Source organism: Populus trichocarpa, chromosome 17 (genome assembly GCF_000002775.5).
Source record: "Populus trichocarpa isolate Nisqually-1 chromosome 17, P.trichocarpa_v4.1, whole genome shotgun sequence".
Taxonomy (NCBI): Eukaryota; Viridiplantae; Streptophyta; class Magnoliopsida; order Malpighiales; family Salicaceae; genus Populus; species Populus trichocarpa.
The window spans coordinates 7130761-7148844 of record NC_037301.2 but is presented as its reverse complement, the minus strand read 5'-3'; the positions used below and the strand labels follow the sequence as shown (position 1 = coordinate 7148844).

At 31.8% G+C, this 18084-nt stretch overlaps 1 protein-coding gene across 3 annotated transcripts; it reads left to right on the top strand.

The window, feature by feature from the left end:
• Positions 1 to 8881: 8881 nt before the first annotated feature.
• Positions 8882 to 17340, top strand: LOC7496634 (COP9 signalosome complex subunit 3). 3 transcript variants are annotated; one of them, XM_024592211.2, is made up of 11 exons: positions 8887 to 9164; positions 9502 to 9617; positions 9723 to 9969; positions 10505 to 10562; positions 10665 to 10754; positions 11008 to 11073; positions 11881 to 11970; positions 12067 to 12225; positions 12404 to 12525; positions 16795 to 16867; positions 16968 to 17340. In XM_024592211.2, exons 1-11 carry the CDS (start codon positions 8980 to 8982, stop codon positions 17034 to 17036), a joined length of 1275 nt encoding a protein of 424 aa, XP_024447979.2. In that variant the 5' UTR covers positions 8887 to 8979; the 3' UTR covers positions 17037 to 17340. The 3 variants fall into 3 exon arrangements, with proteins under 3 accessions (XP_024447980.2, XP_052304682.1, XP_024447979.2); XM_024592212.2 differs by lacking the exon at positions 11881 to 11970 and having other exon boundaries at positions 8882 to 9164; XM_052448722.1 differs by lacking the exon at positions 12404 to 12525 and having other exon boundaries at positions 8882 to 9164; positions 16968 to 17045.
• The last annotated feature ends 744 nt before the right edge of the window (positions 17341 to 18084 follow it).

Here is an 18084-nt window from a genome sequence, read left to right as displayed (position 1 = left end):
ATTTCAGAGATTTAAAGAAGAAGATGAACAGTACCAAAGTTCATTTCAGTCCTCCCTCTTTAAATTGCTTTCAATTGAACCTCTAATTGACCCTAAACTTTTGCAATTAAGCCTCTGATGAACTTCAATTGGAGCCCCAAAGTTACGCGCCTATTGCGATATGGTCCTTAGTCTCGGATTTCTTCAATTTAGCCCCTAATTGACCCCAAAACTTCAATTTTCTTGCAATGTGGCCCCTAATTTCAATCAATTAACTTGATAAAAATTAAATTTGGTCTCTTAAAATTCCAATCTTCTCAATTAAGCCTAAATTAGGCTCCCAAACTTAATTTTTCACCAATTAAGTCCCAAATAAAATTAATTTGACCCATTTAAAGTATAATTAAGTCCTTGCACTTAATTAAATCCTTCAATTGGACCCAAATTAATTCTTAAACATAATTAAAATTCAATTTGGCCCATGATTAAATCAAATTGGCCTATTAAAAATTTAATTATGTCATTGGACTTAATTTTTATGCAAATTCGTCCAATAATCATTTAATTTAACCTTGAATTTGCATTTTTTTTCCTCTATTTTTTGGCACAATGGGGTACAATTAGGCCTTGAATTTCCTTCAAAAATTGCAGCTTGATTTCCCGGTCTGCTTTCTCAACGTTGTCAACCTTTATTTTATTTTTTTTATTTTTATTTTGAAAAAAGAAATTGATTTTTGGGGAATAACCCAGAATTGGGTTATGACATTTGGTATAGAAATATTTTTTTTATATTTGTGAGCTATTCTTTTATGAGGTTGCTTATTTGGCTTTGAGGTGGTAGGTTTGAAGCATGAACCATTACAAGTTGGCTTTGGTAGGGACAAATCAAATTGTTGACAAAAACTATCCAATATTTGTTGAGGTCTTCTCATCTCCCACTTGAGGTATTTTTAAAGTTTAAGGTCTTGACAAATATTAAGACCTTCTTTTTAGGTAAAACTAACAAGCTCCCCATATGTTAACTAGTCATAAGGGACTATTTTGGAGACAGAATTATCTTTAATTTTGTTTCTAACTCTTTCTCCTAGAAGGGCCAATCCAGTAAGGAATTTTTCATTTTAGAAAGGTTGAATTGAATCTTATCGAAGTATGACACGAGTGAGGAAAATGTTTTTGTAACATTGGAAGTCACTGAGTTTTTTACATCTAAGGTTGGAAAAGAGTTCAACATTTTTGTCTTTGAGATTAGAAGGATCTCTTACAAAATATAGAGAAATGGTTAAAATAAGGGTTTAAACTGCATCTTGGATGGTGTTTTTGTTAAAGTCAAGGATGAGTGTTTGGTCTTCAGTCTTTTGGATAGAGTTAAGGATCTCAAGGTGTTGGGTTTTGGTGAGATGGTAATCCCACCATCCTTTTAATTGATAAAAAAAAAATCCAATTATAAGGAGCTCCGTTATAGCTTTGTTTGAGGTTCCAGTTTGGGTTTTATATGCATTAGTTGCCATGGTCATTTGTTGTAAAGTGTTAGGTGATTAGTACTTAAAAGTGCATTTTTATCAAGGTTTCATATCATCATTTTGCACTTGAAGTATTAATAACTCCTTAACTAGAGCATGTTTTATAATAATAGATCTGATAATATAAGATAGCTTTAATTTATGGTAAATGTTCATTTTAAATGCAGGCATATCTCATAATTCAAAGGATTGATTGATGTGATTAACTATTGAAAGTGAAAGGACAAAGAAACGGCTAAGATTAGAAAGGAGATATCGATTCAATTCAAATTGGAACACTGTTCAGTTATTGGGTCATATCTGGAGCTGTAGATCTTGGATTTCAGCTTAATTTATATGGATGGAAAGCTAAGAAATAGGCCTACAATGTTCATTAATAGTGTAAGACCCAAATCTGCCGTTTTCAAATTCAAAGTTTGGCCACAAAAGAGAAGTCAGAATCTGTCCTGTAATCCAGCCCAAACACTGCTTAGAATTTTACCGATATCTGGAGTTCTAGAAGGCCAAATGACGTGAGATTTGGTGGGTGGAAGGAAAAGACCATTTCCAACAACTTTCATGAAGAATGTTTTCTCCAATTAGGATGGTAACAATGACATTTTGTCCAGACAAGAGCTTGAGGTCTATCCACCACGTCCACCAACAGCACTACTCAGTATTTTAGCCATATCTCGAGCTCTAGTTATCCAAATGCTCTGACATTTTATGGGTCAAAAGATAAGATGATTGCCAACAACTTTCATGAGGAACACTTTGCCAAATTCTGAATGGATCAATGTCATTTCATCCAGCCAAAGTGCTTGAGTGCTGCTGTCCACCAAGTCCACTAAATCAATAGTTGGCCACTACATCAATAATCAATTACCAAATGAATAGTTCTGAATTTTAGCCTATAAAAGGAGGCATTTTCCATTCATTTAAAAAGCTTGGTTCTAAGATCAAGATCATGTTCTTGCTCTCTCTTTATTGTTGTAATGCTTAAGTTTTATTTTCATTAATCTCTTGTTCATGCTTTTCATTTCCTTTACTATACTTAGTTAACTTATATCATGTTTATGTTCTTATATTGTTTATTTATGTTTTTCTTCTTCATAATGTCTAGCTAAGTTAATTATGTCAAGGTGACAAGGTTTCACTAATGGTGTTAGAATAAGTATAATATGAACTCAACATGGACTTCAATGCTTAAATCCTAAACAAGTTTGCTATTAACATGTCTTATCATTTTTATCTTATTAATCCTTAATACCTTGCTTGTTAAATGGTTAATCTAGATTTGTGTTGTATAACACTTGGTACATCAAATATTTGATCCTTCATAGTCTTCGGCCGACATCGTTATTATGAGAGGAACTTGATTTGTTGTCAACATAAGTTAGCATCATGAATACCTGATAAAATTTGTAAGTATGGTATTATGTAAATAAGATGATTAATATGATCATGTTGATAATTTATAAAGAGTTTATATTTTACTTATCTCTAATACTATTGGTGAACCCTCTAACCTTGACATTTATTTTTATCATTGTTTAATCTTTACATTAATCTTCCATCTCAAAGTTCTCATTAATTTCTTCCTCTTCTTCTTTATTATTATTAGTACTACTACTACTACTACTAATATTGCTGTTATTATTATTATTATTATTATTATTATTATTATTATTATTATTAGTAGTATTATTCGTGTTATATTTTATGTACTTTAAGTATGCTCTGTGTTTGATCAAGGATCCTGACATTGTTGGTCTTGCCTTGTTCATTCGCATCAGAAATCTGTTTATATTATATAATATATCTCTTTGATCTTTTCATAAACTCAGTATATAGGCTGGAAACCTGTGACCCGATCTTTGAGATCATTCTCAGGTATAACAACGCCACGTACTGAGTATTGTTATTATTACTATTACTATTAATTTTATTATTACTATTACTATTATTGTTGTTATTATTGTTGTTGTTTTATTAATTATAATTTATACAATTAACCTCTCTGTGGTTCGACCCCGGTCTTGCTGGGTTATTTATTACTGTGACACTCCTGCACTTGGGATAAGACATCAACTCTTTGATTGTGTCATTAGGATATTGTATTCAGACATTCCATTTATGTTCCATTCATAGGGGGAAGAGGCATTGAATTTGAGTTGGTTTATAATGGTTGGTTCATTAAGGGTGCCTATATCAAGAGCAATGGTTGTTTTACGAGTAGGATTCCTCCAAATAAACTTTTTAATTTCAGGAATTTCTTCCTATAAGGCATCTTCATCAGAGTTTTGGGTTTGATGATTTTGGATAATGTTTATGTGGCTCGTAGAGGTGTGAGGATTGTTGTTGACTTGTAGGGTGTCAGGAGCAATCAGGGTTGAGGATGAAGTTTCAAGGTGGTTAAGGTGATCTTTAATGGCTTTGAGAAAGTCATTTCTGTTGTTTTGGAATTGAGTTTGGCTTAGTTTTTTTTTTTTTTTTGTAGCTTGAATACTGGGTTTTGTTTTTGGTCTATGGCTTTTGTAGCTTTAACTAGAGAAACAATAGTCATTTGGATTTGTGTTTTCTATTCTGGTCAACTGTTTTCCTATGGTATTGGTGAAGCTGTTTTGCTGGATAATATGTTTGGTGTTTGTAGTAATATCATCACATGGGTTCTTTTAAGGGGCAATATCTATAGTCTGACTATTATGTGAGATTTTGAGGTTTCTTAAAGGTGAATGTTCAGACTCAATGGAAGTACCACTAGCAAGTTTCCAAACAGGAGTTTTACTTCTAGATGTTATGCGACATTCATGTTTTGTAAATGGATATGCAATATAATGTTCAGTTATATAAAATGATTCAAATCAGTCAAAAAACAAAATTTGAACTTCTATGTAATGTAATGAAATTATAAAAACATATTTGTATTTCTTGTCTTTCTTTCATGAAGGTTTTGAAAAACCAAGATCTTTTCTCGGCATTATGGTTACTATAAAAGTCATCAATAAAATATTTTTTATTTACAACAAAATCTGTTTCAAGAACATTCAACTTATGTTTAATGTTTTCAGTTACAAGTGAGAATGTTGGAGAGGTTAGAGGAGAAGGTTGGTTAGTGTTTGACTATAATGGTTTGGGTATGTTTGTCGTATAATCAGCATTTTGAAAACTAGTGATAGGAATATCAAAGGTTGATTTTCTATATGAGTTTGTGTGGTAAGGCATATTTATAACTAAGGGAATCTAAAAAATTCTTCCAGGATTTATTGTATTTGATGTAGAAGATTCATTTGAGAATCTAGAACTAGTTGATCGTCTATGGAATGATAGTTTAACTTTACCATCATTATATTGGGTTATGTGTTTGAGTTGGATATTTGGTTATGGTGGTTGAATAGACTTAGGCTGAGTGGCACCCTCAAGGATCCATTCTTCCAGTAGGGTAACATCTTTCCACTGTATAGATTTAGGAACTATTATATTTTATTTGGAAAGGTCTGTTTGAAGGAGTAAGGTTTCACCTTTTCGGGATTGGAATTTATGTTTACTAGAAAAGATGAAAAACATGGCTTTGTAATGGATCTTAAAGATCAATGCTACAGGGATTGATCCTTCAAACATGTTATAATTATGAGTTTTTATTTGTAGGATCATGCTTTGAAGGATGTTTTTGTCTTTGATGGATATGGTTAGGTTTAGGTAACAATCAAAAGAAATAGGGCCACTACATAAACTAGATTCAATGGAACTGAGTAATGAATCTTGGAAATTTTGGAATATATCATCTCTTATGACAGCTAAAATGGAAGTGTTTAATCCTTTATTGGTAAGGGGTTTTATTCCTACTTGTCTCAGGCCAGTATAAATATATTTGTAACTCTTATATGTGTTTTTGTAGGGATTTTTAGGAGATGAGTTGGATAATTTCAAAAGGTTTTTATAAGCTAAATGTCTCTTTCTTTAGTTTTTATTGTGAATCAGTTTTGAAAATATTAAAAGAAGAAGTTTGATAATTTTGATTCTTTTAAAATCTTTAGAATTTTCTAATCATCAATATTTTTTGTAAAATCTTCAATTATAATCTATTCACTATTTATAACCCTTTCACTTTCAGTAGAATTAGAAGTAGAGGAAGTTCAAATAGAAGTTGTTCTATAAAAAACGGGATCTATGGTTTAAAAGATAATTTAGATAACAGATTGTAGGTTATATGGATTTATTACCCTATCATCACTTATAAACAGGATTTACACAATTCAATAATATTCTTCTATTCTTCTAAGGTTCTCTTTTCTTATCAAGTTTCTAAAATTTTGTATAACAATATTACCTAGATCCTAATAGCCTCTGATACCAAAGATAATAAAAGAAAACACACACACACACACACACAAACCTTATCTACTATATCATTAACTGTTTTCTCATTAAAATTCAGATTCAATAATCATCAATATCTTTTATCTATATGTTTTTGAAATTTTTATAATATCAAAATTTGAAATTTATTTGCATAGTACTTTGTTTCCAATAAATGATATAGATATGGGTGTTATAAAAGATAAAATTAAAAGGGCCAAATTAGAAAAATCATTCTAGATAAGTTAAAAAAAAATTCTATTTTTTTGAGCTAAAACTATAAATATTGTTAGGGATGTAATTTTTTCCCTGACCATATCTCCGCCATTGGTTGTAAAGATCACTAGACATGTTGCTCGCGCGTTGTTGGGGGCCAAGCAATTTTTTTTAATATTAAAAAAGTGATAGGTTAAAAAAATTCAAGTCCCAAGTCATTGGTTAAATTGAAAATTTAAATATTTATGAAAAAAACAATAAATAAACTGACGAAAAAAAACAATAAATAAACTGACAAAAAAAAACAACAAAAAAACCACATATAAGCCTATTCGGATTATCAAACAACCCAATACTAACCTAACTAAAGGAAAACCGGAAAAAAAGAGAGTCAAACTTCAAAAAAATAGAAAACATCAACATAAAAAATGGGAGAAAACCAAGCAAACCTAGACGGACCTCATAAACCTAGTTTAATCTAAAAAACTTACAATTTGTTAAATCATGGACTCGAGTTCAATCAAGAAGATTAAATATCATCCAATTTAATTTTGAAAGATGGAATCATTGAAAAAACTATTAATAAAAAGCTTGCAAAAAAAAAGGAACAATAATAATAAAAAAGAATGATGCTAAAATCAGTAAAGAAAAAACCCAAGGAGGATGAAATCTAAAAAAAACATTATTAGAAACAAAAAAAATTACAATTAAAATAATTAGGATAAAATTTGAAAGATTAAAAAATAATAGGGGGTGAAATTGAAATCATTTGTAAGATGATAGATTATTTATAAATTTAAAAATGCTAGGGGTGAAATAGAAAAAAAATTGTTAAATGCTAACCCAATAGAATTAAATTGAAAACAAAAGTTTAAAAAAAAAAGATAAAAAATAAGACAATATCAATTTAGAAAAAAAAAAAAAAAAACAAGGCACTTCTCTTAAACCTGGTTTAATCACATGAAATGTTTTACCCAAAATCAATTAAGAAGCGTAATTTTCAACCAATTTAATTCCAAATGATTAGATAAGTAAAAAGTATTAATAAAACAAATCTGCAAAAGCAACTAAAAGAATGAGGATAAAATTTGATGGAAAAAACCCAAGGAGGATGCAATTTAATGAAAAAAATAAAAAATAATCCAAAATAAAATAAAATATTAATTAAAAGAATAAGAACCAAATTTTAAAGATTAAAAAAAATAATACGTGGTGAAATTAAAAATATCTGTAAAAACCAAGCGAATCTGGACAAACATCCTAAACATGGTCAAATTTTAAAAAACTCGCAACTTATAAAACTTTAGATCCAATTCTCATCAAGAAATTTATCGTAAGCCAATTTAAAAATACAAATTTCAAAAACTTGTTAAAGAAAAAAAAGATAACAAAAAAAACCTCAAGCGAACCCGACAACCAACTCAGATCAATAAATCGAACACATGACCTAAGACATGAAATTGGGATAACCCTATAAATAGAAAAGCAAAACAAACACCAGAAAAAAATAAAAATAAAAATATTTTTTTAAAAATAGAAGTCGACCCGGGCTGATCCTTTAGATCTATTACCCGGGTCATGAGACTAAGGTGACGCCATTAAAGTCAAACTCAAAAAAATAAAGAAGCAAGATTCTTAATAAAACAAACATTGATGGATGAGATTGACAAAAAAAATAAGAATAAAAAAATAATTAAAATAATTATGACTAAATTCGACATAAAAATTAAATGAAATTAAATGTTTTGGGAAAAATGAAGTGAAATTAAATGTTTAGGGATGTAATTGTAAGAAACAAATCCATTAAGAAAATGATTAAAAAATAGCAATTAAAAGAATTATGACCAAAATTGACATAAAAATTAAATGAAAATAAATGTTTCCGGGTGAAATTGAAAAAAAAACAATTAAGAAAATGATTCAAAACTAAAAGAATGAAGACCAAATTTGAAAACAATTTAAAAAAATCAAATGACCAGGGATGAAATGGAAAATAAAATCCAATTAGAAATAATCAATGTAAATAAAACAATTGCAAATAAAAGAAGAGGGACTGAATCAAAAGTAATTTTGAGCCAAACCACGCCAAATCATCATACACGCGCCCCCTAGAGAGGAAAAGGACGTTGGGACAAATCAAATGATGTGGCAGAATTCGGTTACAACCGCTAGAGCCAGTCGCACGCGCCGCTAGAATGCAACGGAGTGGCTGGCGTGTGCTAGGCACCCGTTATAAGCTTTTTTTTTTTTTTGTGCAAAAACCAAAAATGTCCTTAGGACTAAACAATACAAACAAACAAACCATGATAAAATTACAACTAAGCTCCTAAAAACAAGGTTTAAAAAAATTCAATTGTAAGGGTAATGCAGTAATTCAACTGTTCTATAAAACATGAAAAATACAAAAATGCCCAGAACGCATTGCAATATTTTATTCAAGTGTTACATTAATAATTTTATTATGTATTAAAAAATAAATTTATTAAAATAACCCCGCATAATTCTTAGAAGATATTTATATTATGATGAAAAGACCACTTTGCCCTCAAAGAAAATGTTAAAGATAAAATGATCGGGTAGTAATTACACTATTATAATGAATAGTAATGTGTTTTGGGGCACAATAATATTGGGATAACTAACATATATTTTCAAAATCAAATATATAAATTAACAACAAAATAAAATTTTATATAATAAATTGTTAAATATAATTATGAATAAATAAATAAATACTGGGCCTATATCGTTGTGTACAATCCCGGCCCATAAGATTTTGCTCTCTTTACCTATAACTCACACCACTGCAGCTTGCTTGCCTTGTGAAATCTCTCTCTCAAACAAATTTATTTGTTTTTGTAATTGATTGAAAAAGAAAGAACAAAAAAAAAAAAGGGGGGGGGGGGGGGATAAACAGAGACAGAAGATGGCGACGGCAGAATCGTTGGTGGCGCAAATCCAAGGGCTATCAAGCAACGCGGTGGATTTAGGTTTGTTATCAATTCACTTGAAGAAAGCAGATGAAGTGCTACACAATGAGTCGACTCGGCTTTTGGCTTTTCTTGAACAGCTCGACCCGACTCTTCACTCACTCGGTTATCTTTATTTTTTGTGAGTCGCAGCATTATTCTTTATTTTTTCTTAAAAAAAATACGTTCACTGTGATATGTTTAGCTAGTTAAATTATTATTATTGTTATGAGATAGTTTTATTGTTAAAAAGAAGAAGAAAGAAGTTTTCGATATTTTAGGGTTCATTGTGTTAGAAATGGATGGTTGTTGAAATTTAAGAAAGACTAAGTTTTGAAATCAGAAGAAGAAGAAGGGTATGACTATTATGTTGATTTGGGTTTAGAGAATGAGTTACTTTTGTGGTTTTTTATTTTTATTTTTATATATAATTGTATATGTATTTATTTACTTATTTATAAGTGGTGAATGGGTGGCAGAGAGGCATGCACTTCTGGGCCGGTTACCAATGAGCAAGCGAGAAGACTGGTTTTGATCCTTTCCAGGTTTCTCACTTGTTGTGTTGCAGACCAGATTCGTTTGGCGTCGGAAAAGTGTATTTTATTTTTGTTTACCCTGGATTAAATTTAAAATGTGTGTGATTAGAATGTTGTTTTTCTATTTACTTAGTTGATGCTAACTAATCTTTTTGAGTTGGCAGTCATAGCTGTTAGTAAGAGATTCAAAGACCAAGTTTTGATGCTTGAAGTACCAATGCGTGGTGTGGCCCCTTTGCTGGAAGCTGTGAAAAAACTACGCTCATCCTCTGAATATTTGACTGCTTTGCATCCGGATTTTCTTCAACTTTGTTTGTTGGCTAAGTGCTATAAAACTGGTCTTTCCATTCTGGAGGATGATATTTTTGAGGTTGATCAGCCACGGGACTTTTTTCTCTATTGTTATTATGGGTGAGTGAGTTGCTGCTTGACCTTCTGTACCCGCTGTTACTTTCATTATGCTAAGCTGCTTTGCTTGATCTGCTGTTGTTCAGTTAATAATTTGTTGTGTCTGCTTTCTAATTGACTGTTTCATTATGTAATTTAATTTAGCAATTAATTTCACAAACTAGAAACTTAATAATTTGTGTTTGTCTGATGAATAGAGTTAGTATCTTTTCTCTTTGGGATGATTATGTAATTGAAAATGGCAGGATTATTTTGTAGCTAAGATGATGTTAGAACATCTGCATGGTTGTCAAGTGTACTCCCATGGAGGAGACTTTAATGGGCTTGCTGTATAAGTCCAAAACCTGTGAGTTGAAATCATGTAAACAAGCATAGCAATTGCACATGAAAACACATTGGAGTTTCCTGCTTTTGATGGTGACATAACCTTTACCTCACCTAGATACAAATCATTTAAGCATCTTGCAACCAATTTGTCATCTCTTGTATTTAGATGAGGAATTTCTTTGAATGCATCTGACATTTGACATCATGACAGGGGGATGATATGTATTGGACAAAAGCATTTTCAGAAAGCACTGGAGCTTCTTCACAATGTATGTGATCTAGTTAGAATATGTTTGTCCACTTTGACAATCTACTCATGTTGCAATAGTTTTACTTTGGTACTAGTTCTAATTGCTTCTCTCTCATCTCAGGTCGTGACGGCTCCTATGTCTTCTATAAATGCTATAGCTGTTGAAGCATTCAAAAAATATATATTGGTTTCTCTCATTCAAAATAGACAGGTATGCTTTAGTCTTTTGACATTTATTATATGAATTTGGGATGTATTCAGCAATCTATGGTCATGATAGGACAAGTAATTAGTTTTCCAAGCTTATGTGTTTCTTACTTCAGTATTATTCTTCGCTGGCCTGGATTTGCATTCTAGATGAGTTTTGACATCACAAGATCACCTATAATTCATTTCTCTCTTAATTTCTTTGAAACAGCATTTTATGTTTTCTTTCTCTCTGTTTTTTTGGTTGTTGCTGGCAGTTCTCAACCAGCCTCCCTAAGTACACTTCTTCAGCAGCTCAGAGAAATTTAAAGACCTTGTGTCAGGTGATTACAACTTCTAAGCTGTACGTTGCAAGCAAAATTGATTGTTGATTTATAGTGTCCACATTAATACTTTAATTATCATTTGTGTCCTTGACAAAAAAAAATTTCAGAAGTTGTTTAACTGAATCTCTAACACAGCTTGCAAAAACAAAAGAACCACAACGACTGAGTGGATAGTGTGGCGTGTGTGGAAATGAAGCACTTTTTTTTCTTTCCCCCCCTTTTTAGGTGCGCTTAAAAATACATAGAACTACCCAGCTTGCAAAAACAATAGAAGTTGTTTAACTGAATATGTAACATAGCTTGCAAAAACAATAGTACCACAATTGCAAAAACAATAGTACCACAATTGCAAAAACAATAGTACCACAATGACTGAGTGGATAGTGTGGTGTTTTTGGAAATCAAGCACTTTTTTTTTACTTTCTCCCCTTTTTAGGCGTGCTTAAAAAAACTGTCCTTTCTTAAATTGTATTATCCTATGCATGGAAACTAATTTTATCATAGAACTACCCAGCTTCCAGTGATAAAATTCTATTCTAATTTGCTTGGATAAAAGCTGCTTTCACCATGGATATGTTAGGTTGAATCTATTTTAAAATGTAATGTACCATATCAATCTCTTTGGTTATCTTACATTCATCAAATGGAATAAATGGTATTCTTTTTTCTTTTCTATTTTTGATGAAATATTTGCTGTTTCCATCAACAGTGTTTGTGTCTCTTCATGCAGAATTCTGCATTCATATTTTTTATGAAGTTTTTGGGTTCTATTGTCTTACAAACTTTCTTTTACCCTTTGAGCAGCCCTATATGGAATTAGCAAGTAGTTATAGCAGTGGAAAAGTTTCAGAATTAGAGACATACATTCAGACAAACAGGGAGAAGTTTGAAAGTGTGAGCCTACAGTTATACATTTCACATTTACACATAGTGAGACAAATTTAAGATCTATTCATCATCATCTAAAACAGGCTTTGTATTCTTTATCAGGACAATAATCATGGACTGGTGAAGCAAGTCGTATCATCCATGTATAAGAGAAACATTCAGAGATTGACCCAAACGTATTTGACTCTTTCCCTCCAAGACATAGCCAAAATTGTGCAACTTAGCAGTCCTAAAGAGGCAGAGATGCATGTGCTTCAAATGGTAGTTTCCTATGCAATTATCCTTGATGCTAAGCTTACAGCAGTTTCATATATAACTTTCCTTTTATTTTTTTGTATGATCAATTTATTGCAAAATACTGAAAGTAGAAAGACCACTAATAGTGCACTCCTGTATCTTATACCATAATTTAAATTAACAATTTCATTTGAAACTGTAGATCCAAGATGGTGAGATATATGCAACAATCAACCAGAAAGATGGTATGGTTAGATTCTTAGAGGATCCAGAACAATATAAAAATTGTGAGATGATTGAGCATATCGATTCATCAATTCAGAGGTACAGTAGCTGGGATTTTACACTTTGATTTATGAGTTGAGTACTTCCATTCTACTGCCAATTTCAAGGGAAAAATTATTTGAGGATAACAATGAACATACTCTAAGGGCCATTGCCTCAAGCTATGTCAATAGTCTTAGACGTGCAACTAGAGGGTGCAGGTTTCGAGTCTTGAGAAGTTCATGCACATATGATGAACCAGACTATTTGCAAATATCACCACCCAAGTTTACACTCCAATGGGACTACAACTAGATTGTGATTATGGATCAAAATCTCATAAATCATCTTATGAACACAAAAACTATTTGGATGTCTTTGCCAAACATGATTGAAGTGCCTTATAACTTTTTTCTCTCAGGTGAATATTAACCTTTTAAGACCATGATAAACTCATTATTTGCACTGTGCATCTTATGGTTTGGTAACAATAGATATGAATTGCATTATTGGTGGGGACACCAGACGCATACTGTATATTACATGAGTATATATATGGACGGAGACGATAAAGAATGGCCTGACTTGTTACTTTTTGGTTGGGAGATTAAGCCCATTTAGGTCGATTTCATTGTTTTTGTTTTATTTGTTGTTATTTATGTTAGACAATTTTAATTGATGGATTGAGCTCAATAGTGATGTTTTAGGGTTATGCTATATTTTTCTTTTTGTGAGATAATTTTTTATTTGACTATTCCTCTGAATTCTCCTCCTTCCTAGCTTTTCTTTCCCTACTTTTAATTTCTGGCTTCTTTCTTTCTTTCTCTACTTTTATCTTTCTTTAGATTATTGTCTTATATCAACTTTGGTATCAGAGCATAGGCTTTTAATTTTTTTTTTACAGTTAATCGTTCTCTTAAGGCTTGTGAAAATCCTCAAAATTCAACACTGTTTCTAAAACTTAGAAATTGTGTAGAATCATCAATAGTTGATCTAGATTGGAAAAAAAAAAAAAATTGTTCATCTTCTAACACAGACCCATTCATCCCTAAACCCTAGACATGCTATCCCCTCAGCCACTACCATGACAATCATAACAGCCGATCGTCTTCCTTGTCTTATGCAGTATTTGCCATTTTAACACCTAAGAAAGATGAATCATGGAGAATGTGTGTGGATAGTCGAGCTATTAACAAGATTACAATTGAGTATCATTTTTCCATTCCTTGATTGGATGACATATTAGATGTGATGGCCAAAGCCTAAATTTTCTCTAAGATTGACCTAAAAAGTGAGTATCATCATATTAGAATCCATCCAGGAGATGAATGGAAAACTGAATTTAAGATTAAAGATAAATTATATGAGTGACTAGTCATGTTTTTTGGCTTTTCCCATGCACCAAGTACTTTTATGAGGGTAATGACATAGGTGCTTAGGCTTTTTATAGGAAAATTCTTGGTGGTGTATTTTGATGATATCCTTATTTATAGCAAAACCAATGGAGCATTTAGTTCACCTCATTCAAGTTTGTACCATCATAAGAAAAGTTTGTCAATGTCAAAAAATGTTCTTTCTTCATGGATCAAGTGGTTTTCTTAAGGTTTATAGTGTCATGTGAGGGAATCTCTGTTGATCCCTTAAAAATCCAAGCAATTGTAGATTGGCCTGAGCCTAAGAATATTCATGTAGTTCGTAGTTTTCTTGAGTTTGTGACTTTCTTTTGTCGTTTCATCAAGGGATTTAGCACCGTCATGTCTCTATCATAAATTGTTTGAAATAATGAGTTTCAATGGAGTAAAAGAGATAGTAAGACATTTGTGAAGGTTAAGAAGATAAATTGTTTGAAATAATGAGTTTCAATGGAGTAAAAGAGATAGTAAGACATTTGTGAAGGTTAAGAAGATGACAGAGGCCCTAGTAATGCGGCTTCCTAACTTTACTAGGTGTTTGAAGTAGAATGTGATGCCTTAGGAGTTGGTATAAGTGGAGTACATAGTTAGGAACGTCACCATGTAGCTTACTTTGGTGAGAAACTTAACGAGGCCAAATCAAAGTACTCAACCTGTGATAAAGAATTTTATGTGGTAGTTCAGGCCTTGCGCTATTGGCACCATTATTTGCTATCACAAGAGTTTGTTTTTTACTCTGACGATTAGGCCCTTCGCAATCTCAACTCTCAAAAGAAGCTCAACCATAGGCATGATAATTGGTTTGAGTATTTGCAAGCCTATTCATTTGTATTGAAATATAATCCTGGAATAGAAAATAAGGCGGTAGATGCCTTGATTTGTGTAACGTTGTTATCCGTAATGAGTGTTGAAGATACTGAATTTGAGAGACTCAAAGAGAAGGATGAATCTTGTCCAGAATTTGGAGAAATATATATGGCATTGAGAGAATGACAATGAGAGATGAGAGTAACTGTGTTGTAGATGGTTATTACCTCTAGGAAAGGTATTTGTTTCGAGATAATAAGCTTTGTATCCCGAAGACATCAATGCATGATTTTTTGATGTGGGGATTCATGTTGGAGGTTTTTCAAGACACTTTGGAAGAAATAAAACCATTGAAGAGGTGTAATGTCAATTCTTTTGGTCTAGCTTAAAAAAAGATGTAGCTAAGTCCATAAGTCAATGTCGAACATGTCAACTAGCTAAGCATAGAAAATAGAACATTAGTCTTTACACTCTTTTGCCTATTCCAATTTGCCCTTCGTAAGAAGTATGAATTTTGTGCTTGGGCTTTCATGTACTGCAAAGAAGCATGATTCTATCTTTATGGTTGTCCATCACTTCTCTAAGATAGCCCATTTTATCCTTTGCACTAAGACCATGGATGCTTCTAGAGTTGTGAAAAACTATTTTCACGAGATTGTCAAGTTGTATGACATTCCCCAAACCATTGTCTTGAATAGGGATGTTAGGTTTATGAGTTATTTTTGGAAGACACTTTGTCATATGATGAGAACTAAGTTGAGATTTTCTAGCGCCCACCACCTCCAAACTGATGGTCAAAATGAGGTGGTTAATAGGAGTTTAGGCAATCTTTTGAGATGTCTAGTGCGTGATCATAATAGAAATTGGGATTTGGTTCTTCCTATAGCCTAGTTTGCCTATAATAGCTCCGTCAATAGATTAATAGGCATGAGTCCCTTTGAAGTTGTACATAGTTACAAGCCTAGAAAGCTTTTAGATGACCTTCCTATGTCTCCTTATGCTAGGTTGTTTGAGTCATTTGTACGTAGAGTTCAGGATTTACATGTAGAGATCACGAAGCAGATTCAAGCAAGTAATGTGCAATATAAACTTCAAGTTGATGTACAGATGACACAATAAATTTAATGTTGGAGACCATGTTATAATACTGATTAGATCCAAATGGTATCCTTTAAGAACTAATAAAAAATTGCAGGCATGTAGTGCTGGGCCATTCAAAGTGCTACGATAAGTTTGTCCAAATGCTTATGCTATTAATTTACCACTTGATTTTGGCATTAGCTCCACATTTAACATTGAAGATCTAGTTGCATATAAAAAACCACATCCTATTCCAAATGATCCTTTTGAGATGCCATCTAATCTCATTCTTGATGATCTTATTGAAACCTCTACCCCTTTCACCTTGACATCACCACAAAAAGATAATATTGATGTTATTTTGGATGAACAAGTTTTTACTAAGGATGATGAAGTTTAATGGTTTCTAGTTCTTTAGGTAGACTGACCTGATTCAGGTTTCTTAGATTACTAGAGATACATTGCAACAAATTGATCCAGATCTTTAAGGGTTGAGTTTCTTCAACCCCGAGAGAGTTGGTAGGGACACCAAATCCAGACCATAGATTACATGAGTATATGGACAGAGATGATGGATGGCCCGACCCGTGTTACTTTTTGGTTGAGAGACTGAACCCAACTAGGTCTATTTCATTGTTTTTATTTTATTTATTTGGGTTATTATGTTAAACAATTTTAATTGATGGGTTGAGCCAAATAGTTGGATGTTTTAGGGTTATGTTATTTATATTATTTTATTTATTTATTTTGTAAGACAATATTTAATGATTTAATAAAAATAACAAGCTATTTTTCTCTGAATTCTCTCTTCTGCCTAACTTTTCTTTCCCGCTTTTAATTCCTGTAATTCCTGGCTTCGTTCTTTCTCCACTTTTATTTTTCTTTAGTTTATTGTCCCACATCAATCTTTAACAGTAACAAATGACTAGATGGTGTTTTCAACATCGGGACAAATTATTTACACGGCTTCATTTCAGTCTTTGATGATTATTTTGGTAATTCTTAACCTTCTCTATTTTTGTTATACTAGGATAATGACATTGTCAAAGAAGCTGACTGCAGTGGATGAACTCTTATCATGTGATCCTTTGTACTTGGCAAAGGTGAGCTTACTACATTGATTCCTGTAATACTTATTAGCTGAACTTGTTTAGGATCTAGTATGCACTACTAACTAATCTGTTTGTTCCTTTGATTTTTTAGGCTGGAAGAGAGCGTCAGAGATTTGACTTCGATGATTTTGACCCTGTTCCTCAGAAATTCAACATTTAATGGAAATTGGAGGATTTTGGAATACAAGTGTTATTTAATTGAGAATGATGTTAGGCTGCTGCACATGGCTCCATGTTAAAAGAAATGGTAAATTTAAAGCCCTTGTTTCACTTCAGAGCATAAAGATTTTTGGCGTCAAATTTCTTTTCTTTTCCTAGGTTTGTCTTTTAGGTATAAGCGGCAGATTATGATAGAAGTCCAGTTTAGTTTGCAACTCATTTCAAGTATTGTATACATGTTCTGTCTATCTCCAGGACAAAGCTGCCTGCTCTTTATTCTTAATATTTCATGTGGAGTTTTGATATGGACATGAATCTTGATGCCCTGTTGAATTTGCCATAACCTAGTGAATGTTGTTTCCAGGGTGAGAAATAAACATACGAGAATTCTTAAATGGTGTATAAACAAATATTAACAATTAGCAAACAAAACCATAACAAAAGCAATGTTCACTCTTGTTAGCTCTAGATTTTTGTCAAATTTGTACATTCTAGTCCCTGTATTTTGCAAGATTTACAATTTTATTATTGAACTTAATTTCTTATTAATTTTATCCTTTAAAGTTATGTTTTCATGGTTTTAATCTAATGTGTTCTTAAATGTTTCGATGTAAGAAACATGACATTTTCACAAATGGTGCACAGAAGTTTTATTTCATCCCTCAAGTTTCAATTTGTTCATCTTTTGTCCTTGTTCTTTTAGGTTATTGTGTTTTGATTCTATACTTTATTTAGTTATATTTTAGTAATTGCAAGTTGAGAGAGAACAGAGAAAGTTATCCAAGGAGAGAGAGTGATTTTAGCAACCAGTTACTTCAGTTTTGGTGGGATCATGAATTGTCTTTTAGTCTTTACATAAAAAAAATTCAATGAAAGTTGTTTTATTTTAATAATGTTATGAAAAGTAAATTGGGTCTCATTAAAATATTTTAAACTTTGTTTTTATATTTTAATAATGTTATGCACAGTGGCTTTAAAAGACCATTAAAGTCTACGTCGCAAAAATCTCATTTATCTAGTTAAAATCCACTTTTAAACTCAAATTTGAG

Bases quoted from the DNA above. Each gene is read 5' to 3' on its own strand.
- LOC7496634 (XM_024592211.2), top strand. From the start codon at position 8,980: ATGGCGACGGCAGAATCGTTGGTGGCGCAAATCCAAGGGCTATCAAGC. The intron at 9,970-10,504 runs GTGAGTGAGTTG...ACATCATGACAG, and splicing joins TTTCTCTATTGTTATTATGG to GGGGATGATATGTATTGGAC. The intron at 10,755-11,007 runs GTATGCTTTAGT...TGTTGCTGGCAG, and splicing joins CTCTCATTCAAAATAGACAG to TTCTCAACCAGCCTCCCTAA.